Genomic DNA, 22,119 nt, shown 5'->3' with positions numbered 1-22,119 from the left:
AGTAAAACCCTTAAGTTGTAGTTGTCTTGTCATGACCCTAACGCAAGATCAAATAAAGGAGTTTGACCCTGGGAAATACCTAACAAAGACACAAGCACAGAACAAGCAATGACGGTGGAGCTCTGGCAGAGGAATGGGTGAGGCGTTACCAGAAGAGGGCGGCAGAGAACAAGGAAGAAAATGCTTTCTAGGCCAAGGGACAATGTGTGGCAAGAAATGGAAGAGTGGGTATGACTGAATTTTTCAGAAAACTGTGAGCTCTTGGCTAGGACTAGAGGGAAGGGTCAGGAGGGGCATGGTTGTCAAGAGCTTTATTTACTGCCATGCTAAGAATGGGTTTCATGGGGTTTTTTAATTGCCCTCTATGCTAAGCAATTTTTCTTTAATTATATTCCTGAAAAGTGGAAGAGAAGTTTCCTCTTTATAAACTATCTCTGTGAACTTCTTTTTTCCTGAAGAAACAGACTTTTCTCTAAATTTGCAGCAGTAGCAACAGGATATGACTCCACACTGTCATGTAGCATAAGCTTCTCAACTGCCACCATATTCTATTTCCTTTTTAAACAAGCACCAAAAACATTCGCTGCTACAATGATTATGATATCTGCCTTTGTGGATAACAGGTTTAGCTTAAGCTAGAAAATGTCCTGGAAAAGAATTAAAAATTTTATAAATTTTTGTTTTATTTTCATCACCAAGTATTGTGGACCACAAAAATCCAAAGTTCTTTCCATTTGGCAAGCTATTCCCAATAGTTTTTTGTAAGAATGAAGGACTACCAGTCAAGTGCGAAAACGCATCAAGCTATAAGTTTCTTTTAAAAAAAGAAATTATTTATGTATTTGACAGAGAGAGAGAGATCACAAGCAGGAAGAGAGGCAGGCAGAGAGAGGAAAACAGGCTCCCTGCTGAGCAGAGACTGATCATGACTTGAGCCGTAGGCAGAGGCTTAACCCACTGAGCCACCCAGGAGCCCCTTTCTGGTTCTTTTTGATACAAAAAAAGTAAATTTTAAAAACCTAGAGCTGGGAAGCCTGGGTGGCACAGTCAATTAAGAGGCTGCCTTCAGCTCAGGTCATGATCCCAGGGCCATGGAATTGAGCCCTGAGTCAGGCTCCCTGTTCAGTGGTGAGTATGCTTCTTCCTCTTCTTTTGCCCCTCCCCCCTGCTCTCTCTCTCCCTCTCTCAAATAAGTGAATAAAATCTTAAAAAAAAAAAAAAAAAACTTAGGCAAAAGTCTTCAAGAAAATACATATTATCCATTGCTTTGAATGCTTTCAGTTTTAACAAGGTCACAACCTCAGATTACCAGATTTTCAAGAAGTTTCCTCAACAGGAAGTTTTCCTTTACCAATCAGAACTTTCTTCCCAGAAAGTTAAAATAATTATCTTAAAATACTTGCTTCCGGTGTAAGCTTCATTCAGGGGAAGTGTGAACAGAGGGGTGGGTGAGCAGAAAGAAAAGGAAAGTGTACTCTCTGAATAAACTGACAAGAGGTTCATTCATAACCTGGCTGAAACTGGCAGCAATTCTGGGGCCTGAGTGAAGTAAATATTTGGAGTCACAGCCCTGAAGTCACCATTTCAAGTGACACTGGGACTCCACAGACTGCCAGGACCACACCACCAACCTTGAGAGGGAAATTAGACACAGACAACTGCAGAGACTGCAAAGCCATATGAAATGCTTCCTCAGGCAACAGTCAAGAAAAAACAAAAATTTTTCCTTTTTTAAGATTGATTTATTTTAGGGGGGGGGGCTTGTGGGAGAGAGAAAATCCTGAAGCAGACTACCCACTGGGCGCAGGGCTCCAATGCAGGGCTCTAACTGAGGTCATGACCTGAGCCAAAACCAAAAGCCCAATGTTTAACCAAGTGAGCCACTCAAGTACCCCATGAACAAAGATTTCTACCCATAGTTCTATAAAACACCTTGGAAGACCAGCTCTGATCTTCCAAATAAATTAAAGGGGAAAAGAGTATCTCACAATGGTAAAAATGAGAAGAAACTGACATGTGTTACATAACATAAAACTCTGTACTGTCACTTTCAAAAATATATAGAGAAAAATGTTGCTAGAGAAACTTGATGTTAATTAGCAAGTTAGTCACTAGAGGGTTGAAAATTCAATGTCTTTTTTTGCCTGCTTTTAAACTGTCAATTGCAATTTATCAGACCCCTATGACTGAATATTTCAGGACAGAAGCATATTGAGCAGAGCAAACTGTCACAGCCTTTAGACTGCCCCAATTAGGAGCCAGCGCTTTCCTCGGAGTGTTTCAAAAGACACTGATGAACATTGAACTTGCTCTACAGGGGATGTTTTTTTAAGACAAAGTTACCTTATCACCCTAAAGCTAATCTTTGTTTTGTTGTTGTTTCTTCTTTTCATACATAAAGAATATCTTTTGGAGCAACAAGATTATGTCTTCTTTTTTGAAACCAAAGTCAAAAAGAATGAACCAAGGCAATAAGATTCTATTTGGAAGTTACCTGTGTTTTTACTCATTTGGTTCCTATTCATAATTATATGACTCTATGGGTCAAGAAATTATTTAGGTCCTCAGAGAGCTTATTCTTTGCTCAAACAAGTGACAATGTGATATACAGCATCATGGTAACTATAGTTAATAATACTGTATTGTGTATTTTAACGTTGCTAAGGCAGTGGATCTTAAAAGTTCTCATAACAAGAAAAAAACTTCTCTAACTATGTATGGTGACAGATGGTAACTAATTGTGGTAATCATTTTGTAGTATATACAAATATCTAATAATTATGCGGTCTATCTGAAACAAGTATCACATATCAATTGTACCTCAATAAAAACAAAACAAACAAAAAACCAATGCTTTACCCCACAGTCATCTTTTAATAAACAATTTACAAGTTTCTTTAAGCAGCTTTTTGCCTCAAACATAACTTTTGCTCAGGTGCACTTCATATAAATTTGCATCAAAGAAAAATCTCCCAATATTGCTTACTTATTTTGAAAATTAACAGGCCAGAGGAAGAATCTCTTTGATCATTCAGTTAAATAAAATCATAGGTACCTCCTACATTTAAATGCAAGGCGTATATAGCAGTAAATGAGAAAGATAAGGTCCCTGGCTTTTAAGAGAGAAATGATAAACAGATAATTATGTAAGATGTCTTCAGGGAGTCACAAATGCTATCAAAGATGTTTGGGAGAAAACAATAAAGAGGTAGACAGGACTGGTATTGCAATCTAATGCTCTTGTGAAATAATGTATTTCACTGATTCGGAGCTACAAATATTAAGACACTATTAACATCTTTGAAATCAGAGTATTACAGTCAGTAGTGACTTAAAATTAGCATGTTTTAGAAATACATATAATACATTTTGACATCAATGGCACTATTACATTTACAGTCAAATGATTTTTTTAAAAAGGTGCCAAGAAAATTCAATGGGAAAGAAATACTGTTTTCAACAAATGGTAATGGGACAACTGGATATCCTTACACAGGCAAAAAGATTAATGAGAAACCCTATCTCAAATCATACAAAACAACAACAACAACAACAACAAAACAGATCACAGACTTAAACCTAAGAGCTAAAAGTATAAAATGTTTAAAAGAAAACAAGAATAAACCTTAAAATCTTAGATTAGACAAGATTTAGGAAACCAAAGTCCAAGAGATAATAAGTTGGCAAATTGGACTTAATCAAAATTCAGAACTTTTGAGCTTTAAAAAACATCATAAAAAAAAAGTGAAAAGGCAACCCACAGCATAGGAGAAAATATCTGCAAAGCTTATATTCAATAGGAGACCTGTATACATCATGAACACACACACACACCTAGCCCAATTAAAAATAGGCAAAGTAGTTGAATAGATGTTTCTCCCAAAGGGATACACATATAGCCAATAAGCACATGAAAAGATGCTCAATATCACTAGCCATCAGGTCTACCAAATCAAAACCACAATGAAATATCATTCACATTCACTAGGATGACTATAATGAGATAAAACAACATATGTCCATAAGGATGTGGAAAAACTGGAATCCTCACATATTGCTAGTAGGAATGTAAAATGGTATGGTGTGGCCAATTTTTAAAATTGTTTGGCAGTTTCTTTAAAAAGCTAAACACAGAGTTACTTTATGACCCAGTAATTCCACTCCTAGTATCCATCCAAGAGAAATGAAAACATATGTCTAAAGACTTGCACATGATTGTTCATAGCAACATTATTTACAGTAACATAAAAGAAACAGTCCAAATGTACATTTACTGGTGAATGAATAACCAGGGGTTCAAGAATGCTACCAGACAATAAAAGAGGAATGGAGTACTGACACATGTGGCCACATGGATGAACTTCCAGACACAAAAGACCACATAGTATATAACTCTATTTCTACTAAATATCCAGGGAAGGGAAACACACAGGCCTAGAAAGTAGACTTGTGACTGACCATGAACATGGTGAGGGAAATGCTCTGGAATTAGATTATAATGCTGTAAGACTCTATAAACATGTACAATTCAGTGTACACTTAAGAACTGCACACCAGTGAGCTGTATGGTAAATTACATCTCAGTAAAGCTGTTGTAAAAAACAAATAACAAATCTGTCAAGTGCAAAGGTAACTGTAATACTGAGCAAAAATGTATGTATATAACAGAGACTCCTTTTCAAAATTAGTAAAAATAAACAGATGCTTTAGTAGGGTAACAGATAAAGAATAAGAATAGAAAATACAAAAAAAAATAGAAAGAGCTAATAAACATATGAGAAAAGACTTAAACCTCCCTAGAAATCAGAAATAGAAATTAAAACATAAATGTTTCATCTGTGGGACTAAGCAAGACTAAGAAAGCTTGATTCAGGGATAGGCTGCATCACTTTTTCCTATTTAGCAAATTTGTATCAGACGTATGTTAAAAAAAACATATCTCACTGGCTTCTAAGTTTCATTTTTAGAAATTCTAAGTAAATAAAAATATGAACAAAGACTTAATAAACATGTTCAAAGCTTTGGTATAATAGCTTTAAAAAAGCAACAAAATGCCCCAAAGGAAATAGACTGAACTATAATTTTATGTGTACAGACACACACACAAATATCTACATAGGCCACAGGGTACATACAAAAACACACTATACACACACATACAAATATATCCTATGGCTACTAGTTTCCCCGGTGGTTGGGATTTGGGAGATTTTCTTTTCTTTTTACCTCTTGGTGTTTTCTCATTTTTTCAACCAATGAATATGAATTATTTATATGTTTTAAAAAGTGGGGGGTGGGAAGTAGTGTGGATATGTATCAATCTTCACATATAAAAGCTTTAGTCAGGAACTCCTACATCCCCCCTCCCCAACTTTTTTTGAGAGAGAGAGAGAACACAGACAGAGAGAGCGCGAGCGAGGTAATCCCAAGCAGCCTCCACACCCAGCACAGAGCCTGACACAGGGCTTGATCTTACCACCCTGAGATCATGACCTGTGCTAAAATCAAGAGCTGGATGCTTAAGTAACTGAGCCACCCAGGTGCCCCTACATTCTCTCCTAATCAATTTTATGTTTACATTTTCACCCTCCACACATAAAGCAGCTTTAGTTCATAAAATTCAAGAATATTTAGTAAACTGAATATGGATTACTATTCCTATTCCTCTATTCTATGTTTAAATTCTGTTTTAGAGTCAAATTATTGAGCAGAATGTTGCAAAAAATAATCCATTAAAAAAATAAAAATTCTAGATATTATGGAAAACCAAAATAGAAGTTAATGATTTCTTTGACTTAGTAACAAAACAGTTTAATCTTAATTTAAGAAACTCTGATAAATAGGTAGCAGTTATACATCAGTATTAAAGAGTGATTTTCTTTAACTTCAAAATGCCTTTAAAAGTCTTCAGAAGCATAACAGTATTGTCTTAAAATGACATGAGATAAAAATCCCTACACTCAAAGTGTTTGGATTTGCAGATAACTGAAAAACTAATTATTTGTGAATACAAAAGGAAGTTCTGAAATCACAATCTACAAAGACGAGAAAGTGTTACTAATTCACACAGAGGTGTTGAGAAACATTTTATATGAATTAGATTGTTTTCCAAAAGGAAACAAAAGTCAAAAGCAGAGCCAGAAGAAAACATGATGAAGCTCATTTCACTGGGATTTGTATTTATTTATTTACTGAATTATGACTACCACTGGGAACAAAGAGAATCGAGATCTCCTCCTTCCATGAGCAAGTCTGATGGTTCTGTGGGAGCCAGCACAAAGGATACAGGCCCTTTGAAAACCTCTATTGCTTTATCAATGCTGGTTTGTTTCCTCCTAGCAATGAGAAGGAAATGATCCTGAAAGCATCTAACAGTTTAAAACAAAAACTCTTTACTGAAGATTTAAAAAAAAAAAAAAAAGCCAAGTCAATGTTAAGTCTTAAAATAATGGGTATGAGTCTGGTCAAAGTGGAGCAGGAAAATGATGGATTTTAAAGGTTCATTTAAATTTAGTTTTGGTGAAACATTTAAAGTGTTAAAATAACAACTAACTGCATATGTATTACTTGACTAGTAAGAAAGGAAATGGATTAATTGGATTAACTGATTTCTAGGTTGCCTCCCAGCTGTCCAACTGTGGAAAGAAATGTACCAAGGAATGACAAGTTATATCAGAAGAAACAATTTCATTTAAATAAAACAAAATTCCTGGGGTATCTGGGTGGCTCAGTCATTTAAGCCCCCAACAAAGCACTCTTGCTTTCAGCTCAGGTCATATCTCAGGGTCCTGAGATCAAGCCCTGCCTTGGGGTCTGTACTAGGCATGGAACCTCTTAAGATTATCTCTCCCTCTGCCTCACAGGCACACACACACTCTCTCTTTCTCTCAAGAATAATAATAATAATAATAATAATAATAATAATAATAATAAATTTTTTAAAAATTCCTGGGGAGCAATCTGGCTAGCTCAGTAGGCAGAGCATGTAACTCTTGCTCTCAGGGTCCTGAGTTCAATCCCCACCTTAGGCCTTGAGCTTACTTTAAAAAAAAAAAAAAAAAATTTTTTTTAATGTATGTATTTTGTATTAAACAAGGAAGGGAAACAATTTTTTGTGTGTCTTGGCTTTCTAATTCTCAGTCCTGTCATAGCTGTAGAGACACTGAGACAGAACTCTGAAAGAAAATGCACAAAGACAACAAAGACAAACTTGGGCTGTTTCTGATTATTTTAAGTGCAATGAATTACAAATTGAATGGCACAGAGGTCAGAGAGCAGCTAAAAGTTTTCTATTTTCTATTAAATACAAAGTGTAATAATATCCAGAAAATACTCCACAGTGTTTTTCTTGACCAGAGAACTGGCAGAGCCAGTTCGTGGGTTTGCCCACAGCCTACAGCCAAGCCCTTCTGGGAATAAGTGGTTTAAGTGTTCCAACAAGCTGTTATGGGTAGGCAGGGGAGTAAACTGACTTCTGACCTTCTCTAAGACAGATATGGTTAGTGAGAGGTGACATTCATTCACTGAATCTGGAATACAAACATAGGACCTTCTCCTTCTTTTAAGGGACTTTTTTTTTTTTTTTTAAGATTTTATGTATTTATCTGAGAGAGAGACACAACAAGAGATTGAAAACAAACAGGGAGAGGGACAGAGGGAGGAGGCTTCCCAATGAGCAGGGAGCCTGAAGCAGGGCTTCATGGGATCATGACCTGAGCCGAAGGCAGCCACTTAACCAACTGAGCCACTCAGGCACCTCTCAAAGGACATACTTAAAAATCACGAGGGAAGGCCCATTTTTATTTTTTTTACAAAATTTTTTTTTAAGATTTTATTTATTTATTTGACAGACAGAGATCCCAAGTAGGCAGAGAGGCAGGCAGAGAGAGAGGAGGAAGCCTAAACCAGCAGCCTAACGAAATCCAGCAACCATAAAGCCTAACACATGCAGAACATGGTATTAAAAATAAGAGGATCCAGAACTCAGTGGATAGATCTTGGTTCTTCGTCCTACTATGTCGATTTGATGTGAACATTACAGAGAAAATAACACTTTCAGTACCCAAATTATTAATTTTATTAGTCATTATTTTTGTAGAATTATATATAGGTTATATGAAGTGATGGATATTATCATGGATATCCTCAAAATATTGTACAGAATGCCTTTTAAACAGTAAGGGAAAATATAAGGTTCCATGATTGAAAGTTTCAGTAGAAAATTCAGTGCAAGATGGCAAGCGTAATTGCTGCTTTGATTTTTTTTTTTAAAGATTTATTTATTTATTTGACAGACAAATCACAAGGAGGCAGAGAGGAGGAAGCAGGCTCCCAGCTGAGCAGAGAGCCTGATGTGGGGCTTGATCCCAGGACCCTGAGATCATGACCTGAGCGGAAGGCAGAGGCTTTAACCCACTGAGCCACCGAGGCGCCCCAGGCCCATATTTTTTTTTAACATATTTATTTTTTTCAGTGTTCCAAGATTCATTGTTTATGCACCACATCCAGTGCTCCATGCAATACATGCCCTCCTTAATGAAAGCCCATATTTCTAAAAGGAGACTTTGGCCAGGTACTATATGTTCTCCTCCCTCAGTGCAGATCACCAGTCTAATCTTTTTGGAAAAGACTCACCACCGAGAAAACTAGGCAGTAGTCAGTCTGTTCACAACATCTGCCTTTTAGAAGAGGAAATCGTGTTGCAGGGAGAGGATTTTTTCCCAAATGTCACTGTAATGGGTCAAACACGAACCCAAATATAATCATTTAAGAATATCTATAATTATCTTTATTTCTTCCATTTTCTATGGTTACTCACTTCCCCACAGCTGTTTTATGGGCATGATATAAACAACCCTTTCTTCACTTGTATATCTCTTCACTGTTTACAAAACACCTTCAGACATCATCTCATTTGATCCCCCTGCCCCATGACCCTTGGGGGAAAATATTATGTTTATTTAACAAATGCGAAAAATGAAGGCTGGCAAACAAGTCACTTGCCCAAGGTCACATCTAAGGAGTGGGAGTCTATGTCTTCTAAGTCAAATTTGCACTCCTCATACTCCCGGAGCCAAAGCAAAAAGAACAAAAGAGGGAATAATGCTGACTTTGACAAGCATGGCTCTTGCCCTGAAGTAGCTTACAGTATAACCAGTATCCAACAACAAAATATATAAAAGGGTAACAGAAAAATGCCTCTATGCCCAAAGAGCTCCCCATTTTAATCTCCAGAACTTTACATGTGAATGTGTCTTCACATGGCAAAAGATACTTTCCAGATGTGATTAAATTACAAATCTTGAAGTGGAAGATTTCTCTGCATTATTCGAGCAGGCCCAACATAATCACAAGAGGGGGCAGAAGAGTTAGTGTCAGATGATGTAGCCAGAGAAAGACCAGATTAGCCCTTGCTGGGATGTGGGTGATTTCTAGAAGCTGGAAAAGGTATGAAAACAGATTTTTCCCTCAAGCCTCCAGGAGGAAGGCAGTAATGCCAAAACCCTGACTTTAGTCCCATTTGCATTTTGGACATCTGACCTCCAAAACTGAAGATAATAAATTTGTTCTATTTTTAAGCCACCAAGTTTAGGGGCACCTGGGTGGCTCAGTCATTAAGCATCTGCCTTCAGCTCAGGTAATGATCCTAGGGTCCTGGGATCAGGTCCCACATCTGGCTCCCTGCTCAGCTGGAAGCCTGCTTCTCCCTCTCCCTCTCCTTTTCCCCTTTGCTTGTGCTCTTTCCTGCTCATGCTCTCTCTCTCAAATAAGTATTTTTTTTTTTAAAGCCACCAAGTTTAAAGTAACTTGTTATAACAACAATAAGAAACTAATTCGGGCATGAAGACAAAACTGAGGAAATGAACTAGATCTAATAGACTACATGAATATTCTTGACATTGTTTTACAACCCAATATAATATATTTTAGAATATTTTTACTTCCTAAAACACATTAATCTTAAAGCATATGTTAAGCGTTCCTAAGTCCTACTTTTTCACATCCACATGTCATCTTCACATAAGACAAACAAATCACCAAAATGATGTTTTCATTTTTACTAATTCTACTTTGGTTCAAAGTTCATATTATTCTGTCAATTTAGGGAAAAACCCATTTCAGCCATTATGCAGACCTTGGTTAAAACCTACAAATGGTGTGCAGTCATTAGATCAATGGGTTTAAAAATCCAAGAGGGCTACTATTCAAAGCAAGCTGTACTACTTCTTTCTTTCTTTTTTAAGATTTTATTTATTTATTTATTTTGTGAGAGAGAGAGAGAGAGATTGAGAGCGTGCCTACACAAGCAGGCAGAGTGGCAGGCAGAGATGGAGAGAGAAGCAGGCTCCCTGCCAAGCAAGGAATTCGACTGGGGACTTGATCCCAGGACCGTGGGATCACATGATCCTGAACCGAAGGTAGCAGCTTAACCGACTGAGCCACCCAGGTGTCCCAAGCTGTACTATTTCAATCATTATCCAAATATTTGCAAAATAAGACATTAGACTCTCCTTTTTACATCCTAGTTGTGACTGTTTACATATAATGTCAAGAAAATCGGCCGGAAAAGAACAAAAAGGAGTCACACAAAAGGACACAACTAGGAATGCAATAAAGGTTATGTTTAGAAATTAACAACAACAAAAAAAATGGCAAGCAAAAGTCAGTAGATTGAAAGAAAAATAACACGTGTTTGAGAGCTAAATTTCACAAATCCAAGAGATAAGAAATTTTAGGCTGAGGTTTCCTTTTGTTCCTGAAGGCTCAGTCATACATAAATATCATTCAAGGGCGCCTGGGTGGCTCAGTGGGTTGGGCCGCTGCCTTCGGTTCAGGTCATGATCCCAGGGTCCTGGGATCGAGTCCCACATCGGGCTCTCGCTGAGTGGAGAGCCTGTTTTCCTCTCTCTCTCTGCCTGCCTCTCTGCCTACTTGTGATCTCTGTCTGTCAAATAAATAAATAAATAAATCTTTAAAAATGAATAAATAAATAAATAAATATCATTCAAAAATCAAAGCAGCGGGGCGCCTGGGTAGCTCAGTGAGTTAAAGCCTCTGCCTTCAGCTCAGGTCATGATCCCAGGGTCCTGGGATCGAGCCCCGCATCAGGCTCTCTGCTCAGCGGGGAGCCTGCTTCCTCCTCTCTCTCTGCCTGCTTCTCTGCCTCCTTGTGATTTCTTGTCTGTCAAATAAATAAATCAATCTTTTAAAAAAAAAATCAAAGCAGCAATTACACTTGCCATCTTGCACTGAATTTTCTACTGAAACTTTCAATCATGGAACCTTGTATTTTCCCTTACTGTTTAAAAGGCATTCTGTACAATATTTTGAGGATATCCATGATAATATCCATCACTTCATATAACCTATATATAATTCTATAAAAATAATGACTAATAAAATTAATAATTTGGGTATTAAAATGTTATTTTCTCTGTAATGTTCACATCAAATCGACATAGTAGGACGAAGAACCAAGATCTATCCACTGAGCTCTAGATCCTCTTATTTTTAATACCATGTTCTGCATGTGTTAGGCTTTATGGTCACTGGATTTCGTTAGGCTGCCGGTTTAGAGAACCTTTTAAATTCATTTAGATGTTTCTTCAGCTTACTTTCAACTTGATTTCTCTCATGTCCTCAATGAGGACTTACTGCCCTCACACTATACATAGAAACTTGATACTCACATAGATTCTACATACATGGGTCACATAGATTCTACATACATGGGTCACACAGAATGACTTTTCATTATAAACATCTTTTACCAATCTATGCACATACTGTTTCCTCCACGTGGAACCCTCTTCTACATCTGGTGAATTCCATCTCCTTTTTCATTAGCTAGCTCAAATGTCACCAACTGCTTTAAAGCCTTCTTCAAAGATGCCAGCAGAGTTCGACTTCCCATTTATGCTTTCTTTATTTCAGTATAAATGTATTTGCCTACTACTCAAAGTTGAAGTGAAATAAATGTAGACTGGTCTACACTACCTAAAATCTGCCCCCACTACCTAAAATCATGCACTCGGGTAGGAAAAAAAGCACAGTAAGCATATCTGTCTTTCTTCTGTAAGAGCTTCCTTAGTTTCTTAAACTAAGCATTATGCCATCTTAAAATCAAAATCTAGACTTCCTTCCTTTAGCTACTACATGTCTTAATGCAGATGACCAGCTACAGTGAAACTGATTTCTAATAAATTACACACTCCCTAAATATCCAGGGACATCTTTGGTAAACACTAAAAGTAAAATTAGTCCCTGAATTGTTTTTGATCAGTAATATACACACCTTGTGTTTGTATAGAATGTTTTCTTTCCATTACCTTTTTTTCCAGCCAAAAAGAGAAATATGCACCCTCTTGCTTCAATACTTTTTCTTCTTTGGAAGGACACTTTTATTTCTACAAGCTGATAACCTATCATTTCTTAGTTGTGCTAGATAAGCCAGGCTTTTCCTGATTTTCACAGGCATGAGACTTAGACTCGGACCATCAAATACTACCACAAAAGCTCTAAATCTCTAGCAAGTGATACAAAGAGGCAGAGAGAGAGATCAGAAATCATTCTCATGGTGTCCCTGGCCAACGACAGCAATTCTAGTAGTAATAAAACAAGTATTGATAGTTCCTCTGCTCGCTTCTCCTGCCCATTTTTCAGAAAACTAGTGAGTTACCAATATCCTTCTAATAAATTTCTGTTCAGTTAAATGTAGCTAAAGTCAATTTTTATTGCTTTTCACAAAGAACCCAACACCTATATGCAAAATACACACCTATGCATTTTACCTTAATGCTAGATACCTCTCCATACACTAGCACACAACAGTAAGCAGAAATAAGTTTGTTCCCTGGTTTGGAGAGCTTAGTCTAGCCAGGAAAACAAATACATCATAACATAACTAGGAAAAGGAAGGAAAAAAAAAAAGGAAAAAGAAAAGAAAATCAATGTAAATTTTACCTTAATAAAGAAAAAGAGCTGTGTTCAGTGCACTAAGACTGCCTGTATAGCAGAACTTGACAGAAAGGAAGAGGAGGGAAGCTTGGCAATGGCAAAGGCTGTTCAAAATATATGATTTAACAGCAAGCATTTATACATCCCCAAAAAGCACCTTACTATAAAAATTTTTATAGTGATTCTGGAGCTAGCTGAGGTTTGTTCATTTTATAGGAAGGGATAAAGTCACTATTCTGGTTTGTTTGTTTGTTTGTTTTTTAAGGATAAACAGCATAGGAAACAAAGGAGCCTGAAGTACTTCACACAGTTACAAACATCAAATGTTGCAGCAAAAATCACGAGGGAGACTTCTCAAGGTTCGAGTGAACTTTCAGACTCAAAAAACTACCAAAGGCCACACATACCAGCAGTCTCTTTAGAGGACACTGGACAGAATCAGACATACCTCCCAAATGAGAGTGCTTACATGAACTTGCCTGTGCAGCAGTATGTACATACAGCTGTCCAGAGCTCTGCTCTTGGTCTCACCAAGTGACAGCTCACACAGGAAGCAACCAGATATGTGGGTATAGGAGCTACCCTGGCTTCAAAGCTTCTCTTGTAATGACTCCAGAGCCAGAGTTCCAGAGTGCCCACAGAGGACATGCCATCTATTGTTAACTATACTCAGGGAACCCCAAAGCTAGGTACAGCATCCCCATCATGAATTTCAGTCTGTTTATAATTGCAACCAGTCTAAATGCAATTTACCAACCAGGGACCATTTTCAGTATAAGCAAAGATATCTAGTCACTTAACCACTCAGGATCCAGTACAACAGAGCAAAAAACTTAATAAGATCAAGTCGGCATGTAGAACAGGAAAGGGTTTCAACAACCATTTTTCAACAGAATATTCAATTTTACTGTACCTCCATGTATTATTCAGTTAGGCTGCATTATGCTATAATAACAAGCATCCCTAAAATCTTAGTTGAAAACAACCAAGAATTATTTTGTACATGTACACTGTAGGTTAGTAAGCATCTATGCTTCACGCCTTCCTCACTCAGGGGACCCTGGCTGATGGAGGCTCTATCATTAAACTATCACTACTCACTAGAGCATTTGGTAAGAGGAGAGGCAGAATAACACCCCAACTCCTAAGCCCTTCTACCCACAAGTGATACACTTCTACTCATGCTTTATTGGCTAGAAAAAGTCATATGAGTGTACCTAAATTCAAAGGTTTTCTCCAGAGTTTTAGAAACATGATACTGAGGAACAGTTGTATTGTCTACCACATCATATAAACCAGAGCTTATTTAAATGATTCTGGGAATTTTAGTTTCAAAATATTAAAATTATGAAGATGGAGCCCTTTTAACCATTAAAGTCTCTTCTGCACCCAGAAACACAGTAAAGTAGCAGATAACTACCTAATTGAAATTTTTCAGGATCACCCCACGAATGTACTACAGAATATAGAAAGGGAGGTAATTTTTCCAACCAACACCGGAAAGGCCTATTCTCTTTTCAAGACACTACAACGTACAACAAATATAAAGTAAAGAAAGAGTCGTCACAGGGCAAACTCAACTACAGAATCAAGAAAGTTAAGAACAGTAAGGGGAGGGGCGCCTGGGTGACTCAGTGGGTTAAGCTGCTGCCTTCGGCTCAGGTCATGATCTCAGGGTACTGGGATCGAGTCCCGCATCGGCTCTCTGCTCAGCAGGGAGCCTGCTTCCCTCACTCTCTCTCTGCCTGCCTCTCCATCTACTTGTGATTTCTCTCTGTCAAATAAATAAATAAAATCTTTAAAAAAAAAAAGAACAGTAAGGGGACACAATAGTTCCAGACGAAGAGCAGAGACTTTAAAACCAGGAAGGTCAGCAAGGCAAACTGTGAGTATTCCAGGGGAAAATAAAGCAAAAAGAAGACCGAGTACAAAGTGGGAAAAGGGTAACTGCAGTTTTAAATAAGATGGTCAGAGAATTACTGAGAAGATGGTATTTGAGCAATTCTTGAAGCTAGAGGTGGAGGGGGCACCCAAAGGACATTTGAGCAAACAATGTTCCAGGCAGAGGAAAAAGCCCATGCAAGGATGAGGTGGGACTGTGTGCTTTGTTTATGAGCCCCTGCCAAGTGAGGCTGGTAGAAAATGGAGGGAAGAACAGAAGATGGAGGTAAAGATACAAATAGGGGACTGGAATACTCAGGGACCTCTCAGCTACTGTGAGACAGATGGGAAGATATTAGTGGAATACAAGCAGGAGTATTATCATTTGAATGTTTTAAAAGAATCACTCTGGTTGCTGTAGAGAACAGTCCAGAGGCGAACAAGGCAGAAGTAGAGAGAACAGTGAGATGTGCTAGCTCTCTTCCAACTGCCCCTCCAGGTTTCCTATGCACTCTGATCTTTGCCCAGGATGCCCTGCCTGCTGGCTCCCAGAAGGATTCCAGCAGTGGGGAGCACACACAGGATTACAGGGAGGAAGAAGGGTGAGGTCAGGTTTTATTCCCTGGCTCCTCCCTTCCAGTTACTCTGGGATGACTACTACCCTCCAACAAATGCCGCAGCCCCTGTCTTGGGGCTCTCTCCACCTCATCCTCTGGATTCTGGTAACTGCTCCCTTTCCTTAACTGCTCTTTCCTGTCTCCCTTCAGGCTTAGAGGCCCAATTTTAATGAGACCTTGCACAGTACTTTCTGTAAACAGTCTTTTTACTAAAAGCTCCTCAAACCGTCCCAATTTAAGTGTACCATCTCCTTCCTGGCAGCACACTGACTAATTCAGCAGTCCAGGGCAACAGTCCGGGTGGAAGACAATGGTAGCTTAGACCAGGATGTTAGCAGCAGAATGTCAAGAAGCAGTTAGATCTTGATTTGCTGGCAGATACAATGTCAAGTGTAACTCCAGATTTTGGCCTAAGCAACCAAAAGGATGGAAAACCATCAACTGAGATTCATTTCTTAAAATCACAAATTAACAAAAAATATGTGCAAATATATTAAAACTGGCATACAGAAAAAGGAATACTATGGCTTACAAACAAATGAAAAGATGTTTCTCTTACCCTTAAAGGAATGCAAATTAATATAACCATATAAAACAATAAAACATATATAATATATAATACATAATATATGAAACAATATCCCATATAAAATTGACATAGATAAATATACAGTGATAAGTGGTACTGTCATGGATGTCAGAAAACATAATTGAAGGAGCCTAAACCTCTGTGAAGAGTAATCTGCAATATCTACCAAAACTTTAAATATATATATTTTTAAATCCCCTACTAGGACTTTATCCTATAAACATACTCACATATTTGCACAAATCATGAGTACAAGATTTTTTTGACTACTGGAGTGTTTATAATTACAGAAGACTAGAAACAACCTAAATGTCCAGCAATAGGAAATACGAGTTAAATAAATTAGGTTATATATACTAAAGAATAAAATACTATCAGTGGTTTGCAAAGAATGAAGTAAATACATACATATATCAATATATATCAATTATGGAAAAGAAAGATCTACAAAGGATTTATATTGCTGGAGGGGGCGTGGAGGAGTCAGGCGCATAACAGAAGTATTTAGTATATTCTTATTTGTGAGGTTTTTTTTTTTTCTGAAGGATATACACATATGTAGGAATAAGAAAATTCTAAAGTTTTTTTTTTTTTTTTATTTGACAGAGAGAGATCACAAGTAGGCAAAGAGGCAGGCAGAGAGAGAGGAGGAAGCAGGCTCCCCGCTGAGCAGAGAGCCCGATGCGGGACTCGATCCCAGGACCCTGAGATCATGACCTGAGCCGAAGGCAGGGGCTTAACCCACTGAGCCACCCAGGCACCCAAGAAAATTCTAGAAAGATCAAAGAAATTGTTTAGCGCAATTGCCTTTAAGCAGGCTGATGTTACAGACTCCTATTTTTCATCGTATACCCTCTGTGGACTGTTTGAAATTTTTCACCAAGTACATATATTATTTTTTGAATAAACAAAATAGTATATAAAGCCAAAGATCAAAAAAATAATAAATTATCTTATACTGCATAAAAGTAGTGCTGAATACAAAAATAGATCAACAGTACCACCTATCAAAACAGAACTATAGTTTCATTCTATTACCATTTCTATTTTGTTAGAAAATAAAAATACCCTGACCATTAATATTTTCAGTCACTGGTATTACTCCATTTGTGGTAAAATTGAGCCTATTTACATACCCTTGGGGTTTTTCCAAATGTCAGCCATATATGGAAAAAACAACAGGGTTTAATGTAGATGATTTCAAGTGGAAAAAAACAAACGTGATCTGATTTCCATTAAAAGTTAGTTTAATGACTGACACTCATTTTGGCACTGATCAGGATGTCAAATGGAACAATCTACATCATGACTCCTGTTTCACTAATGTAATTCCCAGAACTACTATATTTTAGAACAAACAGGAAACAACGATATGGAAAAGAAAAAAAATCATTTATCTTCAGGCTTACCTTAAAATATTCTATCAAAGCCCAGCAAATCCGAAGTGCTAAAAAAATTCTGTAAAACTATTTTACCAGATGTCCTATTACTTCTTTGAAGATTCTCTAAGTTTTCACAAATGTAGATAAATATACTAATACGTATGTGTACAGGATTATATATATTTTCTTTCATAGATATAAATTAAAACAACTTATTTCTTCTCATCTTCCTTATGTGATTTTTCTCCTCTCCACCACAATCCTGACTGATACAGAAATTTATCCCTGTTGATAAGATTTTAATGTTACCCAAACCATAATGTATAATTCCCCCAGTAAATCTGGGGTAAGAATTTTTTTTAAGTCAACCAAATCTACTTGAATATAAAAGATTTCACAACTGGTTCTGGTAGTACAACTCAAGGCTTAGATTATTTCAAGATTAGGGAGTTGATCTACAATTGTCAAAATTCTTCAATTTTGCTGACAGAGAAAAGACAGAAAGCTTTGCTCCCTCTTCTTAGAAGAGGTACAAAAACATTTTAATAGATTTTCCCCAGATTTCTACAGACTATCAGTTTGAAATTGAAGACATCCAAAATAGTGAAAACGCCATGTATTGTTAAGGCTTTTTATATACCACAAAATTCTAAGAAAAAATAATACGTCTTTAGTGTTCATGTAACTTTCTCTGGGGATGTTGAGTTGCTTATATACATTGTTTTATTAAGTAGTTACACTTAAAGTAAGTTCTTTCAAAAATTAAATAATATTAAAACATACCAAATAGGTGGAATGAAGGGATTCAGGACTGCTATCTCTTTATTCCCAAATGCACCACTTTGGCATATGGATTATTTTGAGCTGAAGACACTTGAGATCCTGCCAGCTCAAAAGACTGCTTTTGTCCCCTTAACCACAGAGAAGCTAAATTGAGGGTCTTTCCCAGAGTAGTTACTAACAGAGATAAATTTTAGCTGAGTGACCCATCTGTATGGCAGGGCAAACATCTAATTATCAAACATCTGCTTTTTTTTTTTTAAGATTTTATTTATTTATTTGAGAGAAGGAGAGAGCATGAGCATGAGCAGGGGGGAGGGAGAAGGAGAGGGAAAAGCAGACTCCCTGCTCAACAGGGAGCCCCAACAGGGCTAGAGCCCAGGACCCTGAGATCATGACCTGAGCCAAAGGCAGAGCTTAACCGACTAAGCCACCCAGGTGCCCCAAATATCTGCTTTTCTTACCACTCCATGAATGCATTCCTTTCCTCTGAAATCCCAGCACCCTACTCCCTCTCTCCTTAGTTCAGATATATACCTCATTTTGCCTATCTTTGAAATTTCCATGTCTCCATGGTTTTCTGGCACTTCTCATTCTGTCTCTTATCAATTCGATTCTTAGTCCAGCTAGAAGGACCTTTAGAGGAGACAAGTATTCTTGTTCCCCAACAGAAGGGAAGGGAAGAGGGTGGAAAATATCAAATAATAAGAAAAGGGACCACTGCTTCAACCTTTACCTGTTGCATCAAATTCAATTGGTTGGCACCCTCGGTGAGAAGACCAGTCACACTTTAGGACTTGTCCTCCTTCCACAATCCCAGGCTGGGTAGTGTTTGCTTTGGGTGCTCCCACCAGAAGAAATATCCTGCAAAAATACAAAAGGGAAGGTAGGATTTTAAATGGAACAAAGCATAAACAATAACTTATAACTTAGGAAGAAAAATCATTCTCTTGCTATTATCCCAATTTTTTAAAAAGCAATCACTAAGAGCATAATCAATCTTCTAGATTCATTTGATGTTCTTACATACATGTATTATTTAACATAGTTTACTCATCCTAATAACACATTATACGGCAGTTTCAGGGTTACATCTCATTTAAAAATGTATGTTGCTCAAACTTTACCTTTAAATATAGAAAATTTATCATATGTCAATTACATGTCAAAAAACCCTGTGAAAATTGTATGCTAGCTAGCGTCTGGATGTTTCATCTTGATTTTTTGGTATTATATTTTGTCTTTTGGGAGGCTTTTGTTTGTCTGTGCTCGTGGTCAGCTACAAACTTTCTGTATCTTGAATGCTAAACAAAAAAACACATATATAAATTATTCTAAAGTATGGCAGTTCTATGGGGTGCCTGGGTGGGTCAGTCAGTTAAGCCTCTGCCTTCGGCTCACGTCATGATCTCAGGGTCCTGGGATGAGACCCACATTGGGCCCTCTGCTCAGTGGGAGCCTGTTTCTCCCTCTCCGTCTACAACTCCCCCTGCTTGTGCTCTCTCTTTCTGTCAACTAAATACATAAAATATTTTTAAAAGTATGGCAATTCTAAATATTATTAGTATTTTCCTTTATGGAAAACTTGTTTCAGAACTGTTGTATTTTAAGTGTCAAACAGATTCCTCTTTTCAGAGGACTGATCTAATCAATCCCTGGCCAAAAAATAGGATCAGCAGTCATCTGGATAAAATGAGCAGAAGACAAAATAATCAGGAGTTAAGTTTTTAAGCAAAAGAGACTTTTTCTTCAGTTTTCTTCCTATTTATTCAGAGAAAGAAATGCCCTGAGTGTCTGCTCTACACAAAGCACAGTGCTGGGCACTGGAGGCACCAAGATGAAAAACACAACCTTGGTTCCTGCTCTCAGTGTGGTTTACATTCCCTTTTCGGAGACATAGAGAACCTAACCAAAAAAATTAATCATGGTTACAAGTGCTGTGAAGGAAACCAAAGTTGGCTGAGACAGATTATTTGGAAACAAGGAGAGGAAACCTTCTTTAGATAAAGGAAAGTGATTATCTTTGAGGAATGAGAGAGAAAGACTTCCTTTAGATAATGAAGTCAAAGGAAGTTTCTGTAAAGAATGAAGAGAGACCTCATTTAGATATGCAAGAACCTCACTTAGCAAGGAAACTTAGTTTTAAATAAACCAAGATTAGAAGGTCACCAAGTAGTATTTGTGTGTCAGCAGTGGGGGGGCAGGGGGAGAAGGGGAGAATTCGGGAATGGAGTGGTGAATTGAAGTGGTGAAAGAAGTAGAATTAAGGAAGTGAAGTGGTAGATGGCAGCAACCGCCCCCCACACCCCCACCCCAGCAGGGACTAAGACCCTAGGCTAGAAAGAGCTTAGTCTCCAAGAGTTTCAAGAAAAGACGTATGGCTGAGGCAAGATAGCAAGCTAAGAGTGACAGAAGAAAGGCGAGGAGTTTGGCCCAAGCTAAACCAAGCAGCGCTATTCAGCCAGGGTAAAACTTTGGATTTTATCATACGGTCCATGTGAAGACTTGGAATTTTTTTTTTTTTTTTTTTAAGCAAAAGAATGACACAATCTAATAAAGAAAACTAAATCTGGCACCTTCTGGGGATAGGAGTAAGAAGGGAGGGGAGCAAAATGGAATAAGGAAAGCAAGAGACTGTTAGCAGCTGAGAGATGATAGTGACCTAGATTGGAAGGGCGGGTGGAGAAAGAGATGGGTGGGCAGACTTGGGAAATGTCTGAGGGCAGAATGAACAGGGATCGCTGGTGGCTCGAGTATGGGGAAAGAGAGATTTTTAAAAAGTCACTTAGGTTTCCTTCAGGACTGCATGAATGGGAGAACCATTTACTGCACACACAAAAAAGCTTCAAGATTAGGGAAGCAAAAGGCAGATTAAGTATTCACAGGAAAACCAAGAATTCAGTTGTCAATGTTAGTCTGAAACATCTATGAGGCACCTAACTGCTAGTCAGAAGCTCTGAATGGAGTTTTGCCTTAGAGTTAATGTACTAAGAATGTCAACTTAGAATAGACAGGTTCACGAAGAGAGGAGCTTTAGAGAGAAGCAGATCAAAGAGCAAGCTCTGAGGAGCATGGGCATTTAGGAGTCAGGTAGAAAAAGAGCAAAGAGTAAAAGAGAATGAGAAAGAAACTGACTGAAGTAGAAAAGAAAACAGGATACAGTTATACACAGAAGGCTCTAAATAAATGCTATCACCATTATTTCATTTCCTTATTAAACAGTCACTTAACTTCTAGCAAAGAAAATATTTAAATGCCTTCCTCTTTTTTGTAAAGTTATGAACAAACCTACATTTTAATATGGAATGCACTCATTTTAACTTTTATTTATAAATTTCAATTTCATTTCTTGTGGGTGGCATTTGCTAAATCTTACTTAAACTAGTCAAGAGCTGGCTGCATGAATGGATGGGTTACAGAAATCCTGCTTTCTGATATTTATCTTAAAACTCCATACTCAAAATAAAGGCAAAACTCCCAACCGAACCACACCCTGTTTAATAAAGCTTTATGCAGTCATATTTGGCATCAGTAAAACATCAATGTTGGCTCCTTCTCATCAGAGCCAACTGAGTTTTCATTCAACAGGAATAAAAAATAAGGCTATGAGTAAGAGAGCCCTTACCCCCCATGAATAAGAGAGCACTAAGCATCACCATACCCTCTTTTACTGCGGCAGAGCTTGTTAACAGATAAATTACATATATACGTATGAAATTTTCTATTTCAACAGGTCAAAAATTTGGCCACAAAAATCATAAAACTTCCCCCATTCATCTGGATGAAATGATTTTTGAGTGCATGACAGGGAAAAAGATTATCTCATACAAGTGTACTTTTCAAGATCTATACCTGAAAAGACATAGGATCAATTCCTGCAAGAGTTCTAATAAGCATAGTACAAGCACAGGTA

At 37.6% G+C, this 22,119-nt stretch overlaps 1 protein-coding gene across 1 annotated transcript in view; it reads right to left on the bottom strand.

Moving 5' to 3' along the window:
- The window catches only part of ITGAV (integrin subunit alpha V), a 102,819-nt gene that overhangs the window by 72,310 nt on the left and 8,390 nt on the right, over positions 1-22,119 (bottom strand). Inside the window, exon 2 of the mRNA XM_044242501.1 lies at positions 18,943-19,070. Coding sequence (XP_044098436.1) covers positions 18,943-19,070 — 128 coding nt within the window. The remainder of the gene's footprint in view (positions 1-18,942; positions 19,071-22,119) is intronic.

This window comes from Neovison vison, chromosome 3 (genome assembly GCF_020171115.1).
Source record: "Neovison vison isolate M4711 chromosome 3, ASM_NN_V1, whole genome shotgun sequence".
In the NCBI taxonomy this organism is placed as follows: Eukaryota; Metazoa; Chordata; class Mammalia; order Carnivora; family Mustelidae; genus Neogale; species Neogale vison.
This window is presented reverse-complemented; position numbering and strand designations above follow the sequence as displayed.